Raw genomic sequence first — 11,717 nt, forward strand, 5'->3', positions numbered from 1 at the left:
TATGTGTCTGAATCTTCTGGCATATCGTAATTAAATACTATGTTTACACGCTCAATATCCATACCACGTCCAAATAAATTTGTAGCTACAAGAATTCGCTAAAATAATAAATACTTGTTTTATTTTTGTAATTATTTAGACATAAATAATATATTATACATATAAGTTATATTAAATATTATATATTAAATATATATAAATTTACAATTTGATACTTACTTTTTGGAAATCTTTAAATTGCTGATACCTTGATAATCGTTCTTCTTGAGTCATACCTCTATGTATACCAATTGCAGGAAAATTTTGTTCTGTTAAAAGTTGTGCCAAGGCCATGCACCTTTGTACAGATTTTACAAAGATAACAACCTATAGAATAATTTAAAATAGAAATAAAAATTATAGTGATTTAATATATATAATAAAAATTTTGAACTTAAATTAGAACAATATAATTTAATTGATTTCTGCAGACAAACCTGATTAAATTCAAGTACATCAAGCAATTCAAATAGCTTCTTATTCTTTTCATTTTCTTTAAGTTTCACATAATGTTGTTGTAGACCATGCAACGTGAGTTTCGCTTCATCATCCACATAGACTTCCATGGGCTGCGCAAAGAATGTTTTTTATAAGATTATCTATTTTATTCTAAAGATAATCATACCTTGATAATTTTTATATTCAATATAATATTTTCGTAGATGTGACACATGAAAAAATACTTCAATATTTATTGAAGTTGAAAATGTGATGAAATTTATGAATGAAATTAATTATTAAATGTAAAAAAAATAATTGAAAATAAATTTGAGACGTAAAATGAAAAATTACAAACGAAAATTTAAGAAATGAAACAAATGATATGAAAATGTAAAGTATTTTTTATATAAATGTCCCAATTTCTCCCGCTTCCTTGATAATGGTAATTATATATCAAGTGACTATAAATAAAATGCATTTAGATGATTTCGAGAACTTTCCGCTTGAGCTCTCATTTTTTGCACTTATTTGTCGATCGGATTAGTCATACTGGTTACATACGGTCCGGCGACTTCCATCTCTGGGTAGTGCCAACAACGAAAACTCAGCAGTCACCCCAACAGAACTAAGAAGGCGCACCCATGAATGTTCTGTGTCACACATCCGCTGGCCACTCGATGCCAAATCTCTTCTCCCAAATTCTAGTACATTCAGAATATATGCCCAGAATTGGCCTTGATTATTGTTGGTATGCTCATATATCACAAAATTTAATGGCCTCTGGGATATACTTTAACATCGCGATTTAAATAGCTTATAATTCGTGATACACAAACTGATTTATATTTAGTTTTCATATAGGCACGACCAAACTATATATTAACACTTCCATTTTCACTCCTATGAATTGATTACTGACCTCCATTAGCATTTTTTGTAAAATATCAAAATATTGTTGTTTCAATTATAGATAAGACGAACGCGAATAAATTCTAGACATATGGCACATAATTACAGTATTGTCATCCTAGCTAACCCCAGTTTCCCATATATCCTCTTGCATCTTCTTTCTTGCGCACTTCTGTCTTCAGGTTGTCTTGAAATCTTCTTGGCCCCCCACCCAATTGGAAACTGCTTTCAATGCTGCTCTAAGTCATTTAAAAATCTACCCTTCCCTTTCACCTGACTGAATCATTTACCCATAAAAATGGTAGAAATATTTTCCACCCAACCCATCCCAATATATATGAATGTTTTCCAACATTCGTATAACATTATACCGAATATCATTTTAATTTTGGTAATATTAATATGCAGCAGACAATTTAAAAAATGTTAACATTGAAGATCGGAACTAAATAAAATATTTTAAAGCATCCTCAACGCCATCTTGATTAATTCAAGAAACGATTTTAAATGAAGATATCGTTCCTTTTACGAGCAGATATTGTCATCCAGTAAATGGAGAAAAACTTTGGAGCAGCAACTCGTTACATTTGAGTTGTAGAACTTGATTTCAATCGAAGACATCGAGGGGCTTTTTCGTTATTGAATTCTGTGTCACTCCTTCAAAGTGTTGTTTAACTAGCCTAACCCGCGGGTGCGCCGTCAACGATATTTATAGTATGGTCTGAGCTTTGTCCTGGGTATGAATACAGGGCCAACGAAGTAGGAGCAATCGAAGATCGAAGTGAAGAGGAAGATTTGTTAATTACATCTTGCATAAATTTTTTGCAGACAGGACGTATCTCCTTGGACAATGTAGCGCTGAACATCATGACTTGTTTGCCGTGTGGAGTGCTTCTAAATATTTCCTGTACGTCCCTACGCATGTCTAGAAATAAATTTAAATTATATATTTAACATTCAAGATAAAATTATAAACATATCAAAAGAAATATCATTTTAAATACCTAATAATTCGAGCATTTTGTCACATTCGTCGAGAATAAAGTGCTTCAAATGTTTCAAATTTAATTTTTTATTTCGAACAAGAGCAAGGATGCGACCTGGAGTACCAACAACAATGTGAGGACATGTATTCTTCAGAACTTCTTCATCTTTCTGAATTGGCAAACCACCAAAAAATACTCCAACCTAATAATGTAAATATATTATTTAATATATGAACTATTATTTAATATTAAATTTCTCATATAAAATTGAATTATAATATATATAAGAATCTTCATCAGTGGTAGGTAGTGGTATCAAAAGATGTCACCATTATTTACTCAGATATTTACAATTCATCATATGAAGATTTTGTATTAATTATAATTATAATATAATAAATATAATAAGTTTTATATAATATTTATAATTTACCTTTACATGAGGCATGTATTTACTAAATCTTTCATATTCTTTGCTTATTTGAAAAGCAAGTTCTCGTGTATGGCACATGACAAGAACATAAACTTGATTTTCAGTTAATTCTAATTGCTGTAATGTTGCTAATACAAATACAGCAGTTTTTCCCATACCAGATTTTGCTTGACATAATATATCCATGCCAAGAACTGCTTGAGGAATACATTCATGTTGAACTGTAAATAATATTCATGAAAAATTTCTATTTTTTTAAAATGAGAAAAATATATATTTTATATAATAAATAATCAGTTTACATAAACATATCATTCATGTATAATCTGTTGTCCCTATCAATTATCATCATTATATACTATTATATATTATATACTATAGAGTCCAAAAGTTTGTTTCTAGAAGGAATATATGATTGATTATTTTTAATCAAAGAATTATAATTATATAAAACATCTATAAATAAGATAATATCACATATTTAAATAATTAAAAAGAAATTCTTATATCATTCTAGTAGTAAAATCTTGAACTCTGCGATAGATATTTTGATATATGAATTTAAGTAAATTAAAAATTTAATATTTTTATATATCACAAATAATGGTATAAATAAATAACAAACCTTCAGATGGATGCTCAAAACCACAATCAATAATTGCGCGTAATATTTCAGGTTTAAGAAGAAAATCTCTAAATCCACTACTGTGAATAGATACATATGTGCCTTTAACTTCTTTTTTAGCAGGTGTATCCCTGCTTCCATCAACTAATTGTTCAGTCTGTTCTTCATCCTCATAATCCAAAAGATCATCGTTATCTGCCATATCTTTTATATATCTGATAAATTATTGCTGAAATTTGAAAACATAATATATATACATTGCACTTATAATAAAATTTGTATATGTTTCAGATACATTTTCAAATATATAATAATTTAATAATATTAAATTTATATAATTTTTATATAATTTTTCATAATTTATAAATTATTCAAAAGTTGTTTTATTATTTAAAATAATAATATAAATATATTTTATTTTCAGTATATATAATAATTTTTTTTCTGAAATTTATTTTTAATTAAAAAGAAATTTGATTCAAAATTTAAATACATTATTTATGTATTAGGAATACATTATTTGAAATATTATAATTCAAATATGCATTCTTCTGTTTTTCTTATTAAGTAAATATTCAATTTTTATGTTATGAAAAATCTACAAAAACTTGCCTCTAACAATAAAAATTATAGAAACTATACACTCAACGTAACCGCCATTTTAGTGACGCTACACCGTTTTCTTATAAAAAAAAAAATGAATAGTATAAAATAAATAGAACAAATAAAATTTAATTTTCTTACAAAACATTCATTTTAAGATATAGATGTACACACGTGTATATTCATTTAAAATTACATAATCTATCTTCCATTCATGTATTTAATATATATGATTACAAGATAAACACTTGTGCATCATTTAATTTTCCATCATATAACATAACCAATAATAAAACTATTGTACACTAGTAAAATTGACAATATTCTTAATGCAGTTAAATACATTTTATAAATGGATTGATTATTAATAGATAATTAAATATGGATTACAAATATTCATCTTACCTCCGGATACAGATTTAACAAACTGACGCTCACTGTTACTATAGTCAGTGCATTCGTGTAACTCTTGTAACTATTTCCGGAATACTAGTGCCACCTATAAAGTTATATTTCATAAACTTTAAATCAAAATGTATATTGAAAATATTCGAAATAATAAATTTTTTACAGAAAAGAATGAAATAAAAAAATTTTGCTATAATTTTATTTATATATTATTTTTTAACACAATATTTAAAGTTTTAAATATAAACATTATAATACAATTACTTGTGAACAACTTCATACTTGCAATAAAAATGGCCGGATATACGTACTATATAATATCTAAATATTTTTTTTTAAAAGCAAATAATATTAATTTAATATTAATATCTTTTACAATTAAGTATTATATATACATCAAAATTTGTCGAATGTTCAAAATTAATTAATTGGTTTTATGAATTTAAAGATAATTTTAAAAATTTAATTAATATAAATTAATATATTTATTATTATTTTACCGTAGTAAATATCATTATTTCTTTTAATAATTTAAATAAGCATAATCATTTTTAAATTCTTGCAATAAAGAATATTATATTGATATCACATTATCTTAATATTGTAAATGAAAGCTTTAAAAAATAAATGCAGATTTTTATTATAAAAATTAAAAATACTCTTTAAATATGGTAAATTTTATTTAATAACATCACAGATACAATAATTATGTACACAATTGTTGGAGAAAATGTTTAGCCTATTGGTTAAACACTTTCAACTATTCCATTGTCAATGTAAGCACTGAAGTACTAGATTCCAGATAGAGGTGCTCCATAAGGGCGGACATTTGACAGTTTCGAAATAGAAACTTCGATTTTCAAAATCGTACTGTAGTCTAGAATTATAACTTTATTCTAGACATTTGCATTATATATTTTTTTGTGCTAATCATTAGTTTAATTAATACAATTAGCAGCCATTTGTATTATACCAATTGTATTATAAGTTGTCTTCAGATGAGGATAATTTATCAAATACATAAAGTTTCAATTGAGCGTCGTGCCTTTGTGGAGGCGCGGCAGAATCCGGTTTTACCATCTGCGAGGCACATGGAGGATCTATGTTACAGGGTAATAAGGAATGATTGAGCTCAGGCATAGAGGCAGTTGGATCTTTTAGAGGCAATGTTACTTCTCTCAAAGAGTCTGTAGGTGAGGGAGGAAGCACCACTTTTTCAGGAGCATTTTGAATAAATATTACTCTAAAAAATATATAATTAACATAATTTATAAAATTTATAATTAAATCGAAATAAAATAATTAATATTAATGTTACATACCTGTTAAATGCTCGCCACTTTCTGCATAATGTAATGTATACTTTGCACTGAATATACATAAAAACTAAACCACCTGTAGAACCAATTACAACAACTATTAATTTAGTCCAGAAAGACCAATCTACATATCCACGTCGAGCTTCTTCCACAGATCGTTCAACGAGTACATATAAAGACCAAGCCACACAAAGTGCAGCTACTGCATGAAAAGCAACTGCACACCATAATTTACGAACTTCTAGGGCAGACATTTCAAGTTTTTCCCACTAAAAATTATTAATTATTATTATATATATTTCTTAAAATTAATTATATTGATAAATGATAAATTATAGTTTTATTTCCAAGAAAATATATACAGAATTTATAAAAACATAAAAAAATAATACCTCACAAAATGGTTTTGTTTTAGCATGCATAATAAATGTGAATTTACATAATTCACAAGCACGTGTGTCTGAAGCTTTTATCCATTGTTGAAGGCAAGCTTGATGTACATAGCGTAAACTGCCACTGCAATAACAAGGTGCTAAAAGTGGAGCACCTTCTTCACCTTCACAATGACATATTCTATGATAAAAAAAAAAAAATCTGTATATATTATTATGTAAATAAATTAAATATTATTTTAAAACAATTATTTTAATAATATTATAATGTATTACTTTAAAAAAATATGTATTAAAAAAGTATTAATTAATTAAACAATTTATAATAAACTTTAATACAATAAATTTGAACATTTACCTGCAAATATCATTGCTTGAAGACAATGTGCTTACTGATGAATGGTAATGATCTGGTATGATTGTAACTACTGTTGGATATGTTGATTCCTAAAAACAATAAATACTCTATTAAATATAACATAATAAAATAACATATAAACATAATAAAATAACATAATAAAATAAAAATTAATTCAAGATCACAAATAAACACATTTTTTTAAAAAAATTTTATTAAAAGAAATAATTTATTAATTTAATAATTTTAAGAATATTAAATAAAAAATTTAATGTTTTAGATATAAAAAATATAAGGGAGAAAATATAAAATAAGAAAAAAAATATATCTAAAATTACTTTTGATGTCCATTCTGGTAAACCTTCACCACCAGCAGGGCTATTATTATTGGAAGAACCAAGCGACAGAGGTGGTTGCCGGTCAGGCGGATTAACATTGATCTGATGAACCGGCATCACTCTCTGACCTCAGCAAAGATGTGATCAGTGATAAACAACATTAAACAAACACATCTTAACGAGTGTTCGATAATAATTTTCCATTAGTATCATGTTTAAGCGTAAATTAATAGTTAATTACAAGTTTTTTGTGCCATGATTTAATATTTAACTTCAATATGCATTAAAAAACCTGAAATTATAGTATAATTTAAAAAATAATAAAACTCAAATATTTATAATTCTTTTTTCCTTAAAAATATTTACTTCAATATTAATAATTAATTTGTATGAAAAAATAATATAATTATGTGTTACACTTGATTTTTAATAAAATTTATATATATAGATTATATCGAATAATAAATATATCGAAGATAAATAACACAAGTATTTATTAATTAATTATTTAGTAAAACATTAAATATTTATTTATTATTAAAACTAATTAACAAAGATGAAAAAAATCAAAAAATTTGAATAAATCAAACGATAAATTATGATTTTTTTCATATTCAAATGTTTAATATTTAGCAATAAAAAAGCGATACGTTTATATACAAAACACTGATAATGAGAGAATTAATTAACGAAAAGTATTACATTATGTGTATTTTACCAAAATCACTATCAAACGTAACACTTACAACGGAAAGTATTCGACAAAAAGAAAACAAAGCATTGGCGTCATATACATTTTTTCATTTCCGTGAAAATCACACTAGCAATAAAATGTGTTTAATAATGATAATTGGTTAACAAATATACTATTCACTTTAATTTTAAACGATCATATGATTTTTAATAAATTAAATTTTAGTAATTGTCTTAATGTTTTATAAAGCACAAAATTAAGTCGATTTTGACACTTCGTTTTGAGTCAATGACACACTATCGAAAACTCATATTCACTGCAGTAAATTGATTAAAATGCACAGTTTGAAGTTTAAATTATTTAAAAGTTGTTTATAATTTATCACATTTTGGATGCGCGCGATGAACCATATTAGTTTTCAAAATTACCACAAATATTGACTTCATTATGAAGTTTAGTTCTTTTTCCATAAAATTGTATATCTTATTTCCTTGAGACGCCGCCATAATGTAGATGTAGGCGTGGCGTATATATAATTTTGACCAATCCATTGCTCAGAAATGACATTGAATATTATTATATCAACAAACGATTTTAATTCAAATTTAGGATATATAAAAGATAAGGATAAGAAAATTTAAAATAGACATATATTATAATTGCATTAAACAATTTATTTTATTTTTTTTATTATATAACATACATACTTTTTTTGTTAATATAATATTTCATGTTAATATATATTTAATAAAAAAAAGATTCAGATTGAATATTTTCATTAGCTTAAGATTTTAAGTTTGTAATAATTACTATACTTACTATACTATATAACTAAAAAATTATTAAATATCTTTCGAATTATTGTATTTTCATTGATAATTTCATTGATAAAATTATATCTTTTTCATAAAATTTTTCGATAAAAATACAATCCAAAATATTATTTTGTTCTTCACATCTAGAATATGTATCTAAATTATTACTATATACAATTATATAATTGTATATAATTGAGATTATTTGTAACTTGATAAAATATTTTAATTTCAAGATTTTTTATATTTTGAATATTTTTATTAATAATATTAATTTTATAAAAATTAATGGACAAAGTATTAAATGTGTTAGTTGATTTTATTTTTATGAATTCTTATTTTTCAATATGTTTTCTTTAATATTTATTGTTTTTAACAAATTTTTATTTTTAATATTTGTATTATCTTCTGGTTGAATATTATATAAAAATTGTTGTTTATTTTTAAATTCAAAATAATTATATTATTCTTCTTTTATTTTTCTTGAAAATTTTTTAAGAAAATAATATTAGTATATATTATATTGTCTTCCATTTATATTATATAATATATGATTTTTGATATTATAGTGGACTTTATATTTTTATAAAATCTGTAATTTAAATTAAGATTATTTATACTATTTTTTTCATTATCTTTTAATTCATTATCAAATTACTTTAAAGGGATTACAAATAATGATTGTTCTATGTAATTTTCATCTTTACATTGAGAAACACTTTTAGATCGACTATGATAATTATTCATAATTTTATGAAAATATATATGAATGTTAAGTTTTTGAGAATTTATTTTTCTTTATATTTTTACTGATAAGAATTTTAGGATTTAAAAAAAAAAAAATAATGATCTAATATTTCTTTTAATTTATCTAGAATATTTAAAAAAACTTACCAAAATTTTGAGTTGATTTATTTGTAAATAATTTTCCAGCTAAAAAACCAGCTATAAAATAAATAATATTATTAAAAAATATATAATATAAAAAATATAATTATTAATTGATTGAAATAATATTCACCTGCAATTCCAATTATAGTTCCTCCAAAGAAATATGATATATGATTTTCTTGTTGTTATATACTTTTTTTTTAACATTTTGAAATTTTAATTATATTAATAACAATATATCAAATTATTTAATAATTGTTAATTTATCTAATTCAGTTAAATATAAAAGATAGAATATTCTATTATGTTAAACATATAAAAGACATTTCAAGGTGATTTAAGATGAAATATAAACATTGAATATATTTTGAATGTAATAAAATACATTGAAGCAGATATATTTATAGTTTTTATAAATTATTGTAATTATTTAAAATTTTTTAAATTTTAAATATCTTAAATTCATAAATTTAAGATATTGCAATAAACTAAATTACTATAGTATAAATATATTAAAATAAAATAATATAGTAAATATATAAAATAAATCAAAGTATGTTTTTTATATAACTAAATATAATTATATTTATATAATTATATAATTATATTTATATTAAATAATTGAAAGTATATAATAATAGAATTATTATTGAATATTAATGTTATAATATTACTAATTTAATATTAATGTTATAATATTTTTTTATTTGGATAAAATATATATAATCAGATCAAATTATATTTGTTCATTATATCATACATATAAAAATGAAAGTAAATAAATATGACAAACAAAAACTATAGTAAATGTATACGAGTACAAGATTGTTGTTTAATAATTTTTTGACATATTGGACATTTTTTAGCTCTACGTAAAGCTAGGTTTAAACATTGTGTGCAAAATATATGTCCACAAGGAGTACATGTTGGTTTCATTTTAGAAGATAACTGTTCATAACATATTGGACAAGTCAAAACAATTGAATTTCCTTCATTAGAATCATCAACATAATATATTAATTCATTTTTCTCTGTAGTATTAATATTATCTAAATCTATAATTTCCATTGCTTCTTTACATGTATTCTCATGTATTTCTCTAAAATAATTTTTAATTTTAAATAAATTCATTGAAATATTTTTAAAATTATAATTAATAATGTAATAATACATACATAATAGAATCTTGAAGCTGTGTTAATTTTGGTTTGCGTTTTCGTGATTTAGTTGTATTATTATTAGATATATTTTTATTTCGTAAAACATTTCTATTTCGTAATCTTAAAGATTTATCAATTGGCGAATCTACTGTTAAATCAATATAATCAATTGGATCTGACATATTTTGTCAATTTCCTCTTTTTATTGTTATTTGTAAGATATATGCATGCATAAGCACATATACTATAATACAAAAATTAAAAATTTAAAAATTTAAATCGTATTGAATTTTTTTATCATGTTTATAAATATTTAAATGGTAAATAATTGAAAATAAATAATTTAAAATAATATTGAAATCATTAAAAGTTATATTTTTATCTAATTATATTACCTTAACTTTCTTGAAATAATATCAGGCGTTTTAAATTAATAAAGAAAATACTTTTAGGCAGTACCTTACAAATTGATTCCAGAAATTTACCAGTTCCTATAATATAGACAGTTACAGACTCAAAAAGTTTTTCGATAGTTTATCGATACATTCTCCCTATCGATAACTCGATTTTTATTCATATATTACGAGTTTCAGATAATTAAATATATAAAGTTTAAAATACAAAATAAAAAAAAAAATTTAAAATAAAAAAAATAAAAAAAAATTAAAAATCAATTACATATTTATATAAATATATACATTGGAAAAATACATATAAATATATTTCAGTTTTAATGGTACTTCTAGGGGAAGAGGATAGATTTTCATTTATGCAAAAATTTGGCGCTGTAGTGTTTCTAACCTTTATATTGTTGAAAGATATTCATTGAAAATATTATTATACATAATTTAATAAAAAATATAAAATAAAATATATATAAAATAATTTATTCTATTCAATATTATTATATAATAATCATTTTGTATTGCTATATTTTATTACTATATGAATTTTAGGATATAATCAGATTTAAAATTAAAAAAAAAATTTTATATACTTTTCATGATATACATACGTGCATATATATACGCATGCACACACAAAATACATGATTTGAAATTTAAATTTTAATTTTTGTATAATGATTTTTTAAAAAATTGAGCGTAAAATATAATAAAATTATGTATTTTGAATTATATTAATAGTTTTTAATTGTATATAGAAATGATATAAAAGATCTGATGACATGACTTCATATAATATTATATATATATATACAAATACTTAATATATATACATATATAAACTGATTTAATATATATATAAAAGTATTTATAAAATATATATATAAAAAAATATAATACAA

At 22.7% G+C, this 11,717-nt stretch overlaps 3 protein-coding genes across 4 annotated transcripts in view; all 3 read right to left on the reverse strand.

Moving 5' to 3' along the window:
- The window catches only part of LOC102675224 (ATP-dependent RNA helicase WM6), a 5,731-nt gene extending 1,163 nt beyond the window's left edge, over positions 1–4,568 (reverse strand). The window contains exons 1-8 of the mRNA XM_031509220.1: positions 4,442–4,568; positions 3,434–3,662; positions 2,809–3,029; positions 2,394–2,577; positions 2,196–2,314; positions 477–608; positions 220–366; positions 4–98 (exon numbers count right to left, since the gene is read on the reverse strand). Of these exons, the coding sequence (XP_031365080.1) occupies positions 4–98; positions 220–366; positions 477–608; positions 2,196–2,314; positions 2,394–2,577; positions 2,809–3,029; positions 3,434–3,635 (1,100 nt within the window). The 5' untranslated portion in view covers positions 3,636–3,662; positions 4,442–4,568. The remainder of the gene's footprint in view (positions 1–3; positions 99–219; positions 367–476; positions 609–2,195; positions 2,315–2,393; positions 2,578–2,808; positions 3,030–3,433; positions 3,663–4,441) is intronic.
- A 537-nt stretch (positions 4,569–5,105) lies between these two features.
- On the reverse strand, positions 5,106–8,068 carry LOC102671606 (E3 ubiquitin-protein ligase MARCH8-like). Its single transcript, XM_006613043.2, has 6 exons — positions 7,598–8,068; positions 6,852–7,143; positions 6,514–6,602; positions 6,156–6,336; positions 5,767–6,032; positions 5,106–5,687 (listed from the first exon to the last, which is right to left on the reverse strand). The coding sequence occupies exons 2-6, from the start codon at positions 6,966–6,968 to the stop codon at positions 5,426–5,428; spliced, it is 915 nt and encodes a 304-aa protein (XP_006613106.1). The 5' UTR covers positions 6,969–7,143; positions 7,598–8,068; the 3' UTR covers positions 5,106–5,425.
- A 1,877-nt stretch (positions 8,069–9,945) lies between these two features.
- On the reverse strand, positions 9,946–11,018 carry LOC102671746 (peroxisome biogenesis factor 10-like). 2 transcript variants are annotated; one of them, XM_006613045.2, is made up of 3 exons: positions 10,871–11,018; positions 10,427–10,655; positions 9,946–10,350 (listed from the first exon to the last, which is right to left on the reverse strand). In XM_006613045.2, exons 2-3 carry the CDS (start codon positions 10,591–10,593, stop codon positions 10,050–10,052), a joined length of 468 nt encoding a protein of 155 aa, XP_006613108.1. In that variant the 5' UTR covers positions 10,594–10,655; positions 10,871–11,018; the 3' UTR covers positions 9,946–10,049. The 2 variants fall into 2 exon arrangements, with proteins under 2 accessions (XP_006613108.1, XP_006613107.1); XM_006613044.2 differs by having other exon boundaries at positions 10,807–10,974.
- Positions 11,019–11,717: the final 699 nt, after the last annotated feature.

The sequence above is a fragment of the Apis dorsata genome, unplaced genomic scaffold, assembly GCF_000469605.1.
Source record: "Apis dorsata unplaced genomic scaffold, Apis dorsata 1.3 scaffold_132, whole genome shotgun sequence".
Taxonomy (NCBI): Eukaryota; Metazoa; Arthropoda; class Insecta; order Hymenoptera; family Apidae; genus Apis; species Apis dorsata.